This window comes from Lissotriton vulgaris, chromosome 11 (genome assembly GCF_964263255.1).
Source record: "Lissotriton vulgaris chromosome 11, aLisVul1.2, whole genome shotgun sequence".
Lineage (NCBI taxonomy): Eukaryota > Metazoa > Chordata > Amphibia > Caudata > Salamandridae > Lissotriton > Lissotriton vulgaris.
In genome coordinates, this window is record NC_141699.1 from 956,639,714 (window position 1) to 956,660,096 (window position 20,383).

At 46.4% G+C, this 20,383-nt stretch overlaps 1 protein-coding gene across 2 annotated transcripts in view; it reads right to left on the reverse strand.

The window, feature by feature from the left end:
* Window positions 1-20,383, reverse strand: part of PLCH1 (phospholipase C eta 1) — an 897,070-nt gene that overhangs the window by 187,640 nt on the left and 689,047 nt on the right. For both annotated transcript variants that reach the window (XM_086944121.1, XM_086944120.1), the window contains one exon: window positions 3,836-3,997. In XM_086944121.1, the coding sequence (XP_086800247.1) occupies window positions 3,836-3,997 (162 nt within the window). The remainder of the gene's footprint in view (window positions 1-3,835; window positions 3,998-20,383) is intronic.

Sequence of the window (20,383 nt, forward strand, 5' to 3'; positions counted from 1 at the left end):
GATTCTCGTGTGCAGGGTGAGCTGGCACGTACCAAGGGGCCATCCTTAGAGGTTGCTCACTGAGCAACCAAGTTCCCTTGTGCTTTGGCAGGCTTTCTGATCCATTTGCCAACAAGACAGAGGCTGACCTCCTGCTGGTATGCGCAATCACTCCAGTGGGCGCGAGACAAAAGACATGGGCAGGAAGGAGTTCACACCTCACCCTACCAGGATGGCTAGTGAATGGCCCATTAGGGCTGTTCTCCTCAAAGGCTTCACCGCCACGGATATGTAAGTGACTTGCCTACTAGTGAAGACAAAAGCCACCCATTGCCCCAGGCACTAGTGTTTCAGAGTAGGCGAGAATTTAGGTATGCAGGAGGCTAACACACCGAAAGGCTAGCCACACTTCTAGGATGGGCTAATGGGTCTGTACTGTCAAGGATGGCCCATTCCATCTTGAAAACCCCTTCGAATTGTGGGTTCTGGGTAGTCTGGTGTCTTTCACACACCGGATATTGTCACCTCAGGGGCTGATTAGCTGCAGGACTAGTAGCCTATTAGCTACTAGCCATCACTCTTCTAAACACACCCTAAATACAGGATTTAAGGGGAACCCCTGACACCGGCAATCCAGATCTTCTCTAAAGAAGAAAAGGACAAAGAGAAGCTGTGTAAGCACAAAGCAGAACTCCACAAAGAAGAGGTGTAAAGTATTTTACCTGTGGCAGCCGCCTGCACCAACCAGACCAACACTGATCCAGGACCAGAGACTGGTTCCAAAAGGAAGAGAAATCCCTCTGCAAGTCAAAGACTTTGTCATACCTCCCTAGGACAAGAGGTACTAGCCCCCTGCATTTGGAAGGCACAAACTGGTCTTCCAAGGTACAAGAAGGAATGACCAATGTGCTCCGTCATGGACCAGCCCAAAAGTAACAGGCCAGGTGCCTTCTGGAAGGGCAGTTCTGAGCCTCAACGAGTCCCAGGCCTCCACAGTGTTCCCAGGACCTCTGGAAGAAGATTGACCCAGCGTGACCTTTGTAAGGAACAAGCCTTATTAGTAGTCTGGCTGACTACTAACTGCTTCACTCGATACCCCACACGGAGGGCACCTTTTGCATCGTATGCCCTCAACCTCTGTGGTGCAGTAGTCTCCATGATCAAAGCAAACATTTTCAGACTATCGAGGCTTGGTCTGTACACCCGCAAGACCTTAACTCCAAGTGAGTTCCATTGAATTCATCCCGCAACTAACCAAGTGTCATCCGAGATTTTCTCCATTGACAGCAATGATAAAGTTTGACAGCTCTTCGAGTATTGATTTTATTAACACAGTAAATTCTATACCTCTGGTTATAAGAACTATACATACTTCATTATGGTGTCTAATTGATATAAAAAAAGCTCTATTTTTATAAATTGATGCCAGATTTTGTTCAAATTGTGTCAATTACTTATCGTCACTGTGGGTACTGTAAAATGCTTAACATGTGTTCCTCTAAGTAAGCCCGTCGGATCTTTGCCACTCTACCAGGACTGAGAGAAGAATTACTGGTGTGAATCCGAGTTCCACCTCTGGGTATTGTGTAAGTATTACATGGTAAGGCCTCACAGCCCTACCACATAACATTCCCACTTTGCTACACAAAGATTTCACTTCCATCATCAAACCACACATGTACTTTGCTTGTTTAAGTCTTGCTCTACCAAATAGTACCATCCCAGTCCCCTTGGAAGTGAGTGGAAAAGTGCTGCATCCGCCAAAACCTGCGCATTTATGCTGTAGCATTGATCGGAACCGACATCTCATGCTGAGAGATCAGGACTGATGCATCACTGCTGTTGCAGGGACCGAACCTGTACATTTCACTTGGAACCACCGCTTCAGAAACAACACATCACCACCACTGCTTGGAGAAGAACAACGCATCAACCTTCCAGCATGGATTAACCTGGCACATCGCCTCCAAAACCACCGCAGTCAGAATTGGTGCTTCGCTCAAAGGAACCAATGCATCGCTACAGTTGCATGGAGAAACCCAGTGCAACACCTCAACTATGTAGGGATCGTCGCTGCATCTCGAACTGCAGGAAGGATTAAGGTGCTTTTGCTCAGCGGGCCCTACGTGGGTCCTGTAGCTAGCATGTGCTCCATCACGGGCGGCCTAACCTCTTAACTTTGTCCTGGTCCAGCACAAACAATTAAATCTTTGCACACTATTTGTTTACATTTAACCTTAGAAAATTAATATCTTGACTTCTACATATTGGATTTTTGTAGTTTTGGTCTGGTTTTATTCAAAATGTAATTATCTGTTTTTCTAAACGGCTGTGAAGTCTTTCTTTAGTGTTTTCACTGTGTTTCTGTGTGTTGTGCGTACAAATACTTTACACATTGCCTCTTAGTTAATCCTGACAGCTCTGTGCCAAGCTACCAGAGGCTGAGTACAGGTTAATTTAGAGTGTGTTGCTAACTTACCCTGACTAGGACTGTGGTTCCTGCTTAGAAAGGATGAATATCTCTGCCAACCAGAAACCCAATTACTAACATACACTATTCACTTTCTGGGTAAAGATCTCGCTTTTTGCCAAATTTAGTATAATTACATTAAGTCGTTTTGGCAGTAATACTGTTCAATGTTCCAATGAACATTGAATGGGAAAACTTATTTTGGGACCCGCTATTTCTCACCCCCCAGTTGATGGACTACCTCATAACACTCTAACACTCATAACACTCTAGGAGGGAGCTGAGTTTGATGAACCTTTTTTGGGAAAGTTTTATCAAAATTACCACTGTGTAATAGGATATATGTTCCTTTATTTTTTCAATTTTTATGTTAATATTTATACATTTACATGAACAAATCCGTGCTACAGTTTATATTATATATATATATATATATATATATTAACCTACTCCAAATGCCAATCGTGTCCATATCTCAAATGGGGGCATCAGAAATTGTGGCATGTTAGAAACACCTGAATGAGTCCTTCTAAAACCAACATGGTATCAACAGTACCAGCAGGTCCCTTATTGCGCGAGGGGGTAGCAAAGCTGCAGTGCCTCATTTTTAAAAATGGAAATGTACGTGTAAGGGTCAATGTTTTCCTTAAGAGCCCACCAGTGGGCCTGCTGAACGTCAGAATTGCCGAATACCAAAGCTGTCAAAGTATTGATTACATCTTTTGCTTCTTTTATTCATCTCCCAAGACTGTTTGTCTTTTTATATCACTCCTGCTGCAATGTTTAATCGTCCCTTTATGACTTTTATTATTATTATTATTATGTGTGTTCTTATATAGCGCTCAACTTACCCTTGGGCATCTTGGCGCTTGCATTGGGAACCCGTCCTGGCTTTTCCCTGTGAGATAACCCATACTGGGCATCCCCAAGGTGAAAGCCAGGCATCCCGCCGCTGGGGGGCCGTAGTGGAGATTAAGCAAGCTATTGCCCAGAGTTGCAGAGTGTGAGCCCGTGATTCGAGTAGGCACCGAAGTGAGAATTATCGAGTCCGTGGACACTTGGGTTCAGACCCTGCCGCGTCGGGAATTGAACCCTGGTCCCGGGTCTGACCTCTGCTTCAGGGTATGCCTCCTCTAACCAGTGAGCCACACTTCTCCACTGACTTTTGTCAGTGTTTTCCTGTTTTTATCGTTCTTATTATGTTTCTCTTGTCTGTCTTTCTCTCTTTTGCTCAAAGTCAAACTCTGGTGATGAAAAATTATTTCCATATCCCCAAAATTGAGCGCCCGTGGGTAGTATTCTTGAATAAAGAGTAAGGAATATCATTGAGATGGAAATAACAAACCGTAAGGTTAGAGAAAAATATACATCTAACCAATGCCTTACCTCTTTCAGATTGACATTTAGACCTTCATGTGTTGCTTTCAATAATGCTCGGACGGTAAAACTATCTGGCTCTTCTTTATCCCTGATTTGAGATTCTTTTATTAGAGATTCCAGTTTTTTTCGTATAAAGGATTCCACCTGATGTTCTGTTGTTCCATTACTCTGAAAAGAGAAATTAATTCATATTAAAATAGTAATTCAAACATGAATTCAAACATGAATACATATCTACTTCAGAACACAAATGGTCTGAGGATATTATTGCTCAGCACATTTTCAGAAACATATGTACTTGGATAGTACCTATATAGCTCCATACCGCACAAAGCAAAGTACTTTTTCCCCTTTAATGAATATATCACACATCTGTTGTGAACAGAAGTTATTTCTGAGCACAGGCATGAAATATTTCAGTAACAGTGTCTGTTGTAATACAACTACAAAATACAAACATTGATGCTGAGAAAAGTAATTGTGTGTTTTACAGAGAGACTTGACATAACTATATGCAATCTCAAAGAAACTGTACAAACAAAATTGATGGCAATATTTTCGACTTCTTTCCATGAAAACTCTAAATTTGAGCTCTGCTGTACTAAACCCCTTTCCCACTCCCGGGTAACTAGGCTTGCTAAACTTTTTTGAGTGATCACATTTTGGGTACTGTGGAGTTTTTGGACATGATAAGTCCTTTTTCACGAGTGAAAATACACTTTGTTCTCAAACTCCACACAAATCCTACTAGCTACTCAAATTACTTTTCCACAGACCTTGTATCATATTTACTATATTGGATGAATAATTGCCACCTACTTCCCAAAACAAATCCTGAAAAGAGCTCCAACCTGATCCAAATGCCACTGATTTTCACATTCTTCTCTCCGAGCTGCATCTTGAAACAACCTAAATGTTTCATCTACCCGATACACCATAGAACATCTTCTTGACCCAATTAAGGCTTTTGGGGAATCATTTTTCATGAACCACTCTTCCTCCATTTCCTGTTGCACTAACCCACCCCTCCATCACCAAAATCCATAATATTTTGAAAGAATGACCCAGAGTTTCTTCTCCCCAAACTTCAGTGTCTGCTTCTCTGAATTCAAATCAGCTCTCCTCCTGGCATTTTCCTAACCATGTTGAAATCCTTCTCTGCAGCTCCTTAATGGTTCAGTTTGCATTTTGTTAATGATATCAATATAAATGACACTAAGTGTATACATTTTACAGTGATAAGACAGCACCAGATTATTCCATCGGGTGATATTGCACTTTACAAATATACATATTACAATATAAGATGCAGGTTCAATGTGAGAAAAAGAGAAATAGTTAGAAAACCTGGCAGTGCAATATGAGTATATAGCCTTAGGAGCATTTCTCTTGTGAAGTCTAACCAGTCCTAGAGCTGATAAAAATTAATAAGACGTATTTCTATTTATAAAACTTGTATTGTGAAGAACAAAGCGGTTCAGTTCAGAAATATATTATTTTAAGAAAATGAACTATTGTTAGCAGGGAGGAATCTTGTTTAATTAGGCCATGCACAGCCCGCAGATAGGTTTATCCAAATCATTTCTTTTTTTTTTTTGTTAATTTTTTTATTCATAATCCATGATCACACAGAAGGGCACATTTAGCAAAATAGACAGAAAAAAGCACAAAAAAGCATCCATAATACATTACATTACATCATATTTTCATAAAGTCAAGTACATACATAATTCACTAACTAAGGAATCTACACCGGGGATTTATTCATCCAAATAGACAGCCACTGGGCCCCAGATCTCACAACCCAATTTCTTTTTTCGTCTACCTTTCAAGGCGTATAGACTGTATTCTATATTAAACATTGAGAGGAACCTAGCTCTCCATATTTCAAAAGAAGGAACATCCTTCTGCAACCACATTGAGGCAATACACAGCCTAGCCACTGCTGTAGCTAAGAATATAAAATACCTAAATTTGTGAAATAATTGGTCATCAGCAGATATCTCATCAACCCCCAACAATATATGTGCCACTGAAAGTTGAATTGGCCAACCCAGAATCTCCCCTAAAAAATTCTCTATGTGATCAAAGAAAATTCTTAAATGCCCGCAAGAATAGAAAATATGCACCAGGTCAGCATCACCGACGCCACAACGAAAGCACTTTCCATCATTAGACCCCCCCCCCCCCCCCATTTAGAAATGTTTGCTGGAGTGTAATATAGATTAAAAGCCATCTTATAATGCTGTGCACGAAGATTAGCTGACAAAAACAATCTCTCAGCCAATTCAATAGAGGTTTCAACTCGAGTGCAGAGGCACCCTAACCTATTATTCCATTTTAAATTTTGAACCTCTAAATCATTTCCCATAGTATCCAATAATAGGGTATAAAGTGTACCTATCCGTGCACTTTTCCTCACAGCCTCATTGAGGGGGTTGACTGCAATTTTCCATCGGGCTCTAAGCAAATAATCCTGGACTTGCAGATATTTAAAAAAATCAAAATGAGATAGAGAGAATTGCTCTTTTAATATTTCAAAAGACATTAAATCCCCGTTGATAAATCAATCTCCAATATAATGAACTCCTTTCACCCGCCAATTATCAACCACACGATCCCAGCATATCGATGGAAGAAGAGTGGTAGCAGTTAATGGAGTATACCATGATATCTTTTCTATCTTATATTTTTTTTAATAACCTTCCATACTTTATAGGCAGTATTAAGCACCTTGAGTCTAGTTCTCTTCTAATAGCTCATATCAAGGTTAATAAACAATCTATTTTTAGCATCACTGCCCAATAGCATTTGATAGATACAGGGAGCTTCAGCCATTCCAGTCGATTCTGCCCCAGTCAGTAATATATTCATATGCTGTAATACACACACATAGTAGTATACATTAAAGTTCGGGACAGCCCAGCCCCTTTGCAGCCGGTGCAAAATCATGTATCTCATCGCCCTCCATGATTTACCCTGAGCCCATAAAAATCTAGCACAAATAGATTGTAATAATGCAAGATTAACAGAAGAGATCTCCAAAGGCACTGACCGGAAAAAATATAACATTTTCAGAACCAACCATGGACAAATGTAAACACTCAGATCGATCCAGTTGCTTACGCACTTCACTCAACTATTGTGTCCATTTGACCGACACCAATGCCTCCAGACAGACCCGTAATGTAATTCCCAAATATACTGCCTCATTCACAACCCTCTGGTCATCAAATTCCTTTATATTAATGCATAAGATTTGTGTTTTAGAAGCGTTTAGTTTGTACCCTGATACCCCCACGAATTGTGCTGTGAGTAATTCAATTTCTGGCATAGCAGACAATGGGTTCGTTGTTACTACTGCCACATCATCTGCGTACGCAAAAACACAATATTGCTCTTGCCTCCAGACTACCGGTTCAATCCTAGAGCTCTGTTCTAACATTTTTTAAAACGGGTCTATATATAAGGAAAACAATAAAGGGGAACAGGGACATCCCTGTCTCGTCCCCCGTGTAATATGAACAGGGATAGATTCTAAGCCCATTGTACAAATTCTAGCAACAGGTTGACGATATAGCATTTGCAAGGCTTTGATAAATCTTTGCTTAAACCCACGACGACGTAACACCGCCCACAGAAATCTTCATGTTACACAATCAAAAGCCTTCTCTGCATCAAATAATATAAGGCAAAAGCCTTCCCCCGTAACATTTGCTATATCCAACAAAGTGATCACTCTATTGAAAAGGTTCGTAATCCCCCTCTTAGGGATGAAGCCATGTTGTCGGATCGAAACCAAAGCTGTTATCACTTTTGCCAGCCAGGTCGCAAGAATTTTAGAGTAGATCTTTCCATCGGCATTTAAAAGGGAACTTGGTCGATATCAGGCTGGTTGTTCAGCAGGCGGATTTTTTTTTAAATACTACTATGCTAGCCTCATCCCAAGTTAAAGGAGGTGCACCTGCCTGAGCTGATCTAAACATGGCTAACATATCATCCTTCAGGACTCCAAAGAAGGTTTTATAAATCTCAAGTGGAAGTTTATCTGGTCCCGAAGCCTTTTCAGATGCTAGCTCCTTTATAGCTCTTTCCACCTCTTCCATGGTTATAGGGGCCTCAAGTAAGTCCGCAACATGCCCATCTAAATTGCTATCACAGAAGCGGTGAATCAAAGTCTCCGATCGTAGGGTTCTCCACTATATAATGTTTCATAATAATCATGAGATACTTCTAGAATCCCTACCTCAGTTTCTACTAGATTGCCCCTAGAATCGACAATTGCACTGATCCTCTGAGCTGCCTCCTTAGACCTGAGCTTCTGTGCTGGACATCTCCCACTAGACTCCCCATATTCATAGGTTAGTTGTTTCTTAATCACAAATTTCTTGGCTGTCTCGTTGCTCTACTTAAGATTTATTTTAGCTTTGCACCTAGCTACTTCAGTTTGAAGACCTGCAATATCAAGACCTCCTTGTATACCCAGCATAAGCTTTTCATCTGCTTTAGTCAATGCCCTGTATAACTCCTGTAATGCAGCACGCATTTGTTTTTGCTTATACAAGCCAAAGCTTAGAGCTTCCCCCCTAAAAGCGGCTTTAAAAGCATCCCAGACACACCCCGTTCCTACACTACCCCGATCAATACTGCCAGACTGCTCATTGCCATTTAGAGCTATTGCGCATTGCTCGCACTGCTTACTATAATTATTTGTGCCTGATTATACTGATATGGTAGCGCTATACTGCTAGACTGTTCTTTACTTATTATTCCATTGTGTATTGCTCGTTTTGCCTGCCTATACTATTGGTGTCTGATTGTGCCGGTGCCACTGCCCATTTCATAGCGTTTATTAAGATTGTGCCCCAATCCTGTTTCGCTTTTGGCTTGCTGCCATTTTGTTGTTTGTTGTTGTGCTTCCCAGCCCGGCTCTCCACCCCGCTCCCGCCTCCCAGCTGCTCCTCCCTCGCTCCGCCCCCCTCCACTATCCACTTATGTCAGAACAGCCTACGCGCAGCGGACGCGCACCATGCGCGCCTAAGGTGCGCCAAAAGTAAGCCAGTCTACGCCCGTCCGCACCTGGACCGCGCCCAGCGCCAAACCCCCTGGCCCCCGCAAAATCCACTCCTCCCGCATTACGTACAACGCCGCAACCCTCTCAGCACTCAACCCCGGCCGTCTCCCAGACTGCTACCAAGCCACCCCAGGACACTCCCATGGACCCTTCACCTGCCACTCCTGCAAGTACGACTGCATCAGAACCCACATCAAATCCACAAACTCCAAACAGAGCTCCGTAACTAACCACCTGAAGTGTATCCTGCTCAATACCCGCTCGGTTCACAAACACGCAACTGAACTATGGAACCTACTAGACACCACATCGCCGGACGTCGCATTTCTTACAGAAACCTGGATGAACGCCTCATCAGCACCTGACATCGCCATAGCCATCCCGGACGGCTACAAGATCATCCGAAAGGACCGCATCAACCAAACAGGTGGAGGCATCGCCATCGTCCATAAGAACACCATCCGAATCACTACCAGTTCTGCCGAACACCTTCACTTCCAGATTCACATCGACCCCAAGACCACACTTAGAGGCCCCTCATCTACAGGCCACCAGGACCCCGCACACAATTCAGTGAAGACATCACTGACTTCATCAGCCCACACGCCCTTCCCTCCAAGGAATACATTCTACTGGGAGACCTCAACTTCCACCTGGAAAAGAACAATGACAGCAACACCCCCACCCTTCTGGACAACCTCGCCAATCTCGGACTCAAACACCTTGTTGACACACCCACCCACTATGCCGGGCACACGCTCGACCCAATCTTCACCTCCAGCAAACACATCTCCTTCAACCACGCCACAGGACTCCACTGGACGGACCACAGCTGCGTTCACTTCAACTACAAAAAGACCACGACCCACAACCACCCACAACCAATTCCCCGCAGAAACTGGAACAAAATTACCACCGGCCAGCTCTTCACATCCCTTCACCAAAACCCTCCTGCCAAATCACTGGACCCAAATCAAGCAGCCATCAACCTCACACAATGGATCACCCACAGCGCTGACGAATTAGCTCCCTTGAAAAACCATCAAATCAAACAAGGTAGTAAAAAAGCCCCCTGGTTCAATGATGACCTTAAGAAATCCAAGAAGATCTGTCTCACCCTCGATAAAACATGGCGAAAAAACCCAACCACAGACAACATGACCACCCTCAAGAACGCCACCCGCAAACACCACCAACTGATCAGATCCACCAAGAAATCAGCATTCAAGGATCGACTCGACAACAACGCCCACAACAGCAAAGAACTATTCAACATCGTCAAAGAGTTTACCAACCCCACCGCCGGCACCAACGACATCACTCCCTCTCAAGACCTCTGCGACTCTCTAGCCTCGTTCTTCCACAACAAAATCGCTGACATAAATAACAGCTTTGGCGACCAGCCCACCCCACCCACCTCCGAACAAAAACCCCCCACCAACAACCTTTGCGCCTGGAACCCAATCACCACTGAAGACACCATCCGCTTGATGAACTCCATCCACTCAGGATCGCCAACCGCCCCATGTCCCCACCACATTTTCAACAAAGCAGACTCCATTATAGCACCCCATCTCCGAGATGTCATCAACTGCTCCCTCAACTCCGCTACCTTCCCGGAAAGCTGGAAACATGCCGAACTCAGTGCCCTCCTGAAGAAACCTACAGCAGACCCCACCAAACTTAAGAACTACCGCCCCATCTCGCTCCTCCCATTCCCTGTCAAAGTCATTGAGAAAACCGTCAACAGCCAGTTCGCCGCCTTCCTCGAATCCAACGGCTCCCTCGACCCTTCACAGTCCGGCTTCAGAGCCAAACACAGCACCGAGACCGCCCTCATCGCAGCAACAGACGACATTCGAACTCTACTGGACAACGGAGAAACAGCTGCCCTCATCCTACTTGACCTCTCCGCAGCCTTCGACACAGTCTGTCATAGCACCCTTATACAACGCCTCAGCAACGTCGGAATACAAGGAAAAGCATTAGACTGGATCATCTCGTTCCTCGCCGGAAGAACCCAGAGAGTCCGCCTCCCCCCTTTTCAAATCGGAAGCCACTGAAGTCATCTGCGGCGTTCCACAAGGATCATCACTCAGTCCCACCCTCTTCAATGTATACATGAGCCCCCTCGCATCCATCGCGCGCCAACACAACCTCAACATTATCTCCTACGCAGACGACACCCAGCTGATCCTCTCCCTCACCAAAGACCCAAACTCCGCCAAAACCAACCTACACGATGGGATGAAAGAAGTGGCCGAGTGGATGAAGAACAGCCGTTTAAAACTGAACTCGGACAAAACGGAAGTCCTCATCTTAGGATCATCCCCCTCCACTTGGGACGACTCATGGTGGCCACCAGCCCTGGGAAATGCACTCAAACCAACGGACCATGCACATAACCTGGGCTTCATCCTAGACTCCTCCCTCTCGATGACCAAACAAGTCAACGCCGTCTCATCATCATGCTTCAACACCCTACGTATGCTCAAAAAAATCTTCCGCTGGATCCCCACCGAAACAAGAAAGACGGTCACCCATGCACTAGTCACAAGCCGACTGGACTACGGAAACACCCTTTACGCCGGAACCACAGCCAAACTACAGAAAAAACTCCAACGCATCCAGAACGCCTCCGCTGGACTCATCCTAGACATCCCCCGCCAAGCTCACATTTCCGGCCACCTGAAAGACCTCCACTGGCTCCCCGTCAACAAGAGAATAACATTCCATCTCCTCACTCACGCACACAAAGCCCTTTACGACCTAGGACCCGAATACCTCAACACGCGCCTGACCTTTTACACCCCCACCCGCCAACTACGATCGTCCAATCAAGCCCTCGCCGCGATTCCACGCATCCAAAGATCCACCATGGGTGGAAGATCCTTCTCCTACTTAGCGGCCAAAACCTGGAATTCTCTCCCCACCCACCTCCGCCTTACACAGAACCACCTCTCCTTCAGAAAACAACTAAAAACCTGGATATTCGATAAGTAACGTACCCCCCCCTCCCTCAAGCGCCTGGAGACCCTCTGGGTGAGTAGTGCGCTATACAAATTTTTAACTTGAACTTGAACTTGAACTCATCCAACAATGATTTTCTATCAAAAGAAAAAACACGGGGTTTAGATCTGATCCTGTTAAGCGGTAAAGTTGCCACTAAATGGCCATGATCTGAAGTCATCCGTGGGTACACCTGTATTCCAGCGCCCGCCAATAACAAACTTGGAACTAAAAAATAATCCAACCTTACAAGTTTCTGGTAAGAAAAAGAATAGAAGGTGTACGTCGGCTCCTCCCCTCTCAAAATGGCCCAAGCATCAAACAATCTGTGAGCACTATTAAGAGATTGGAGGGCCTTAAACACCTTTGGCTTCCTCCCAGTATATCTGTAGCTAACATCCTGTAAGGATTTAGGAGCGAGGTGTAAATTTAAGTCACCACAGACAACTAGTGGAGTGGGCCATAAGGCCAATTCTACATTGAGCCATTCTAAAATCTGAGCCTCATCAAGCATTGACCCATATATTGAACATACTGTGAATTTCTGATTTCCAACAGTACATTCAACAATAGCCCACCTCCCCTGTTTATCCGCCTTAGCCCTTCCTGTACTTTGAATATGTTTTTTTGCTAAAATCAAGACACCTCCCAGATTAATAGATTGTTCAGTAGTAACTGATACACTGTAGCCCAAATCCAATAACAACTTCCTTTTAGCCCAAGCTCTATGGGTTTCCTGTAGACATATTAGATCACACTGCAACATCTGCAACTCACTCGCAACCCGCTGCCTTTTATTAAAGTGGTTTAAACCCCTAACATGCAACGAGCAGACCCAAATACTCCCTTAAACCTTTATCCCTCATCAGTTTTCCCTGTATTTTTAAACTTATAGCCTATGTGCCAAAAACCAATAATTGCGAAACTTAAAACAACAGTACAATCATGGATTGTTTTTCCCCCCGTACCTTGTACCACCCCCTACCCAAAAACCATCCCCCACCCTCTGACCCCCGAAACCCCAATAGAGGCCTAAGGACCATGTCCTCAGTGATGGGGACTGACTATAGGCTGCAACCCTCAACTCCCACCCGTGCTCCACCACACCCATCAGAAATCGTCCTCTTCAGATCTCACACCCATTATCAGGACACAGAAAGAAGAAGAAAAAAAACAGCAATACCTGCAGGAGAGAAAAAAAAGGCCATACTTAAATGAATAACTATTATACATTATATTATCTTCATAAATTCTTGTGCAGCAATTTCTGAAAAAAAATAATGAGTTTTTTCCTTATGGATCACTTTCAGCTTAGCGGGGTTGAACAGGAACGCCTGACCGCCTTTCGCCTGAACTGCTGTAATCACCTGACGCAACTTCCATCTTAACTGTACTGTAACCTTAGAAAAGTCTGGGCGCACAAAACATTCACACCCTTTACCAGAGCGTCACCTATCTGGCCTGGCCAGATCATACAATGCTTCATGTAGGAGATAGTTGTTCAGGCAAATTAAAATTGCCCTAGGCCTTTCCGCGGACCCCCCTTTTCCACCTCGCTGCACAAACGGAAATCTGTGTGCCCTGATAATCTCGGTCTCCCAGTTCCATTCCTTCAGATCAGGGAAAGCTTCCTTAAACATCTCGATGACAAATTGTCTAACATCTTTCCCTTTTTGTTTTTAGGTACCCCCAAAACGCGGAGATTGTTCCGTCTTGATCGATTTTCGAGATCAGTCACTTTCTAGTAAATATCCTCCTTTGTTTTTTGTAGATCTACAATCGTTGTCTGTTGATGGGCCAGCTGATCTTCTACCCCAGAAATCCGCTCTTCTGCCTCCACGATACGTGTTGTAACTTCCGCACATGATTTGACTATACGGCGTACAGTATTTTGTAGTTTGCGTACCGCCCCCTGAGTGCGCAGCCCTTCAGCCTTTGTTTCCTCCACACGAGCCATAATCACCTTATATATGGTATTCAATGTGATCTCCCCCTCTGACTCTAAAGGAGGGTTAGGATTGGTTTCTGCGTACTCCTGCTGAGGTGAAAGCGAATTATCGCAAATTAGCTGGCCTTCCGAGGTCGGTATATTTTTAAGGGTCCTGTATTTTCCAAACAGTCTCCTGGTTCATTGAGTACTCAGAGCTAGGATCCTCATCCTCAGGGTGTGATTCAATTTCATCGCCCCAATCGCAAGCCACACTTACATTGTCATTCTCTGAAATATTTGAGAGGTCAAACATTGAATAAAATATCCCACCTGAGCCCGCAGACTCTGCATCATTTAGCCCATCAGCCACAGGGTGCCCATTACTCTGTAAATTCTGCGCCTTCAATAAGCTCTGCGTGACCCGCCCTGTGTTTAATGGGTCACCTCCAACCATCAGGTTCGAACTTGTGCGTAGGCCAGGTTTAGCAACAGTATTCCTTGACCTCTCCTTGCCAGTCATCATCACATTGTTACTATCCAATACAGCAACATTAGAGATAGTACTGGGAGCAGGGCTAGCAGTGTTACATAACTTCCTTGTGGAGACCCCCACATCTTCGTCAGCAGCTACAATCGTTAGTGTTGCATCATTGCCATTATTGCCCACTACTGCTCCCGGCTCTGAGAGTGCGGTTAGTTCAGCAGTTAATTCAGCAAAGCGTTCCTCCGGCTTACCTCTCAGGACCGGTTTCTTTTGAAAAATAGCAGGTATAGTCTGTACTCTCAGCGGAGGGTCTTGTTGCAGGTCTCCGCTACAATGTTGCCCAGAATCTTCCGCTGCCCCAGTTCTACTCTCCGGCTGCTAGAGTCTCGCACACCTTGCTCTTGCTCCCCCACACGAATCGCAGTCTGTCATCCGACCTCAGACCGCGGAGCGGCAGCAGCTGCAGCTCCAAACCCATCTACTGCTGTTACAGTCGCTCCAGTCGCTCCTGCCACAGCCGCCGCTCCGCGGGTCTTTGCCGCCCTCCCTTTTGGAGCCATAGCACAGTGTTTCCTCGCTTGCAGCTAGCATGGTGGATATCCTGCCGCCATTCACCCCAACGCCCGGGTCAGTACCGCCGCAGCCGGTTCAGTTATTAAAGGGGCCGCCTCTTCCAGCATCAGAACGCCACCAGAGAATGGCAGACCCGAGTCAGCGGGAGCACTTATCCTATACACCGATGCACCGCTGCAGACTCCGACCAAAACCCACCAGTGCAACACTACCGCTTCCCGGAGGGTTCCACAAGGCTATAAGCACGGTAGGTGCAGTGAAGAATCACAGGTGAGCACCTAAAGAGGAGCAGCCACACGCCTCTCACTCAGCCACAACTGCGGGCGCCATCTTGCGCCAAAGAGAGATTATCCAAATCATTTCCCAGTGATTTAGCTTAACTATCTAGGAAATGAGGACACATGTTAAAAAAAGAATGTAAGACAATGGTATGGAAAATAGACTGCTCGCTGTTTTAGGAGATTATACATGATCAAGAACAATTGATATAAACGATGGACCATTCTTCTGAAACACTGCTTTTTGTTAGCTTAAATATTGGCTTTATAAAATATGTATCTGCTAATGATGAGATTGCGTAATCGTAAATCACGTTTTAACTTATGTAATGCAATTTCAATGGACTTCCTACACATGTAATATGGTGGAACCTTATTTTCCAGGAAAGAGGTAAAAGAGTTAACAAGTAGCTTGAAGTTGCAGTTTCTGTGCGAATTATCCTCAGATTATTTCTTCTCCGTTTTCATTTGTGCATCAGTCCTTAGATCCACGCTTGCTTGCCTAGGTCTACACTTTCCTGTCCACTGTTCTGGATGACTCAGGAATCTTAACTCTGGTGTCCTTGTTCATTTGGATTCATTGTGCCTTTGGATTATTTTATCTTGCTCTGGATGGAAATGTATGATCGTTATGGTTTACTCTCTCCTAGTAGTACAATAACTAGGATCATTATATATATTTTTTTCTCAAACCAGATTTTATTAAGTTTTAGTGACAGAGAGAAAAAGACTTGCGACAGTCCCGCATGTCATCCCACGCAGGGGGTAGCTAACCAAGGCATACCAGATATGACACCAAGTCCAGGTGGGATAACAGGTACCCAGGCCATAAATGGCCGAGGCCAATTTAAAGATCAAGAGCTTAGCGGGGGTCACATCACTGTCAGGTGAACCATTGGAGCTCAGTCTCGGGAGGAGCAGTGATAAAGGAGGCTCTGACAACTGTGGGAGTTGGTAAGCCCGCATCCCGTGAAGGCGGAGTGCCATCACTTTATTCTGTCAGACTGTCACAAGCACATAAACCAAAAGAACTCCCCCATACCCATATCCCTCCCCCCACCCCTAGTGGTGGTAGCAATGACTGCAAAAAAAAAAAGTTCTGTTCATTCGAGAGCTGGACAATCACACTTGAAATAGATGGAGAGCTCGCACACTGGGCGGACATACGGCCGTGGGAAGACCCTTAGATAGAAAGCGGACCAGGGGGCCCCAACGGAATGTGAAGTTCTTAAAGTCGTCCCTGAAGATATCAGCCATTCTCTCCATACTCAACAGTTTCCACAGTCTCACATGCCACAACAAAATTGCGGGGGCTTCTTTCTTTTTCCACGCCGTGGCCAGAGTGAGCTTGGCCGCTCCCATACATAACCACATTATCTTTTTGTCTGCTTTGGTCTGGAGAGTGAGGGCCGGGTCTCGGAGTCCTAGTAAGATATGAGCCATTGAGTCCGAGATCGGATACCCCAACATCTCCTTGACATGAGATAGGATCTCTCCCCAGTAGGGGGGGATGACATGGCAATCCCACCAGATGTGGCGAAAGTCACCCAGTAGACCGCAACCCCTCCAACACCTATCAGAGGAACCAGGAAATATCTGCCGCAATTTGGACAGGTAGAGGTACCAATCCATCATTGTTTTAAGGTGCACCTCGCGGAGCTCTATGAGTGGTTGTGTTTAGCAATGTCACCCCACAATGTGGACCATTCCTCGTCTGATATGTCGCGGCTGAGGAGTTCCTCCCACAAGCCCATGTAGTGAGGTCGGGGGGCTCTGGTTGTTGTAAGAAGAAGGTTATAGATGAACGTGATAACCCCTCGCATGGTGGATGTTCTAGGGAGGAAGGCCTCGAAGGGAGTAACTGGCCAAGTGGCTGCATCTCTAACCGCAGGGGTGAGTGCCCAGTGGAGGAGCTGGGCATGGTGGTAACGCTCAGTCGGCTGGATGCCATAGTCCCGCATACAATTGTGGAAGGTAAGTGGCGCTGAACCATGGAACAAGTGTGTAAGGGCCAAGCATCCTCCCTCCTTCCAGGCATCAAAGGGACCCTCAAGAGCCGCAGGTGGGAAGGCCGGATTTAAGTGTATCGGCGTATAGTGGGAAGGTAACGACGTCCAGCATTAATCACAAGAGACCGAGTCCCACACCTTCAGGGTAGTGCTGGTGGGAGTACTGATGTAAACGTTTTTGGGTCTATCACTCCTAGGTTTCCAGACTAAGTCCCAGATCGACCTACCCGCCACACTCCGTTCTATGTGAAGCCAATGTTTCTCCGACATAGGCTGAGTCCATTCTACCAGTACCCGAAGTTGCGCCACCTTATAGTACAACTGCATATCGGGCAAACCTACCCCCCCCTTCCTTCCTTGGGCGACGCAGCGTAGCAAAGGCGAACCGTGCCCGACCCCTTTGCCAGATGAAACGTAACATCAACATTTTAACGCGTCAGAAGAATTCCCCGTCAAGCGCTATGGGGAGTGCCTGGAAGAGGTATAGAAGCTTGGGGAGGAGTGACATTTTAATCGCATGGATTCTCCCTAGCCACGAAATAAACATTGGTTTCCAGCGGGCTAGTTCAGTCCGGATTTTTGCCAGCAAAGGAGGAAAGTTAGCAGATTAAAGTCGTTCAAGTGTGGGCGTCAATTGGACCCCCAGGTATTATATGGAGGAGCTGGACCAGGGCAGGGGTGTGAGCGGCTGGAGGCGAGCCACCTCAGCCGGTGCGAGCGTGAGGTTTAGAACATATGATTTTTCATAGTTGACCTTGAAACCCGCTACCAGTTCGAAGCGTGAGAGGGCATCCCGGACCAGTGGAAGGGAGAGGCCCGGATCCGCTAGAGAGAGGAGGACATCGTCGGCAAATAGGGTGATCTTGTGCTGTTCTCCCGTGAAGGGGAGACCCCGAATATTCGGGATTCGGGTCTTCCCTCATTGCCACAGCCAGCGGCTCAATGCAAGAAGAAGGGGGGACGGGGACAACCCTGCCTAGTGCCCCGGGAGTGCGAAAAAAAGGCCGAGGGGTGACCGTTGACCATCACCCTGGACCAGGGATGGCTGTAATTTGCTCTAAGCATCGTCAGAAATTTAGCTGAGAAGCCAAACGCCGACAGGGTCTGAAACAGGTACCCCCAATCCACCCGGTCAAAGGCCTTCTCGGCATCGAGGCCTACCAATACCAATGGGATTTTGAACTTGTTGGCCTTCTCTATCAGGTGAATCACCCTCCTAGTATTATCGTGGGTCTGACGTCCCTTAATAAAGCCATATTGGTCTGGTTGAATGAGGGCTGGCATCAAGTCGTTGAGCCTCCGAGCTATGATGGAGGAGTAGAGCTTAGCATCTAGGTTGAGGAGGGCTATCGGTCTATATGAGGAGCATTTCGATGGGTCTTTCCCCGGTTTGGGAATGACCGATATAATTCAGCCATGGAACCCGAAGTGACCCCCTCCTCAGCCATGGTGTTAAATAGGCGGGTCAAATAATCACTGAGTTCGGCTGCAAAAGTCTTATAAAAGACAGCTGTGTATCCATCCGCTCCCGGGGCCTTATGGGGTTTTAGGCCCTTGATGGCATCCAGCACCTCCTCTCTAGTAAAAGGGGCAGTGAGGAGCTCGTTCCATTCCTCCAACACCTGGGGGAGCGGGAGCGCCCCCAGGTAGTCCCTTTGTGCATCGCTATCCAAGGCCTCTCCTCGATGAAGAGCCTCGTAGAAGTCTCCAAAGAGGCAGGCTTTGGCCCCATCCTGGTGGGTCAGGAGTCATGTCGCTTCACGGATGCCTCCGATGTACTCCCTCTCACGCTTGTCTCGGAGCTGCCGGGCCAGAAGTTTCCCAACCTTGTTCCCCTGCAAATAGGAGAGGTGCCGTAATTTCAACAGCGTATATTCTGCTCTATTATTGTAGTGGGTCCACAGTTTACCCCTGACGGCCGTAAGTTGTCTCAATGTTTGCCTGGTGGGGTTCCGTTTGTGATCTTGTTTGAGTGTAAGAAGCTCTCCCTCCAATCCCTCCCAGTCCATCCTGCGCTGCCGGTTAAGGGCAGCGTTAAGGCCCAGACAGGTGCCACGGAGAGATGCCATGAAGGCGTCCCAGGTGGTAAAGATTGAGGTGTCTCCGGGGTCATTAAGGTCGAAAAATTCACGGATCGCTATCCGTAGTTCCCTACAAGAGCGTTTGTCCCGAACCAGGGAGGCAGGTAGGTACCATTTACGTTGCGTACTGTCCCCCCCACTCCAAGAGAGGTAGATGGCCAACAGGCTATGATCCGAGACTGAGAGAGAAAATATCTTGGCTTCCTGTAGTGACCCCCGTAGGGACTGACTTAGAAAGATATGGTCGAGGCGGGAATAGGAGTGATGTACGTGGGAAAAAAAGGTATAATCCCTGGATTGCAGATGGAGAGAGCGCCACCCATCTATAAGGCCCATAGTCTCTATTGCCCGTTGCGTCTCATCGGAGAACAGACCCGCCTCTGATCTCTGATGATGAGTGCAATCTAAGTCTCTGTGCCAAACCAAGTTGAAGTCTCCCATTACAATTAGAGGACCCTCGGCAAAGTCCGTTACAGTACGAAGGAGCCCCTGAATAAACCCGTTTTGGCCTGCGTTGGGGGCATAGAGGACCAGGAAGGTACAAAGTCGACCGTGCAGTACACCCTTAACGGCAAGCCAGCGTCCCTCCTTATCGCTACTAACTCCCAGGGGTTGGAAATGTAGGGCCGAACGGAAAAAAAGCGCCACCCCTCTGTCTTTAGTGGTTGCTGAGGACCTATAAATAAGGGGAAATTGCTTGTAATTGAGGCGGGACTCGTCCGCTCTGGTCAGGTGGGTCTCCTGGAGACCCACCACATCTAGCTGATGGTCAATGATGTATCTCCAGACCTTCTGGCGTTTCTGAGGGTAGTTCAAGCCTTTCACGTTCCATGATCCAAAGGTGAGCGGCATCACAAAGTGTGTACCCGGCCTCGCTCTGTATTCGGCTTCAGGTTAGATAACTCACACCTCCACCGGCCAAGCAGACCCACTACCCGTTCCCCCATCAGGGTGAATCAGTCCCTCCCCAGGAATGTCCCTCAACACCACAACATCAGTCATCACTTGTAGCTCACCTCCCAGTCTCTCCAGCTCACCAAACATCTCGCCACGCAGCCAGCAAGCATCCTCCGCCGGCCAAACCCAGCTACCACCACTACCCTCCCAGACACTCCC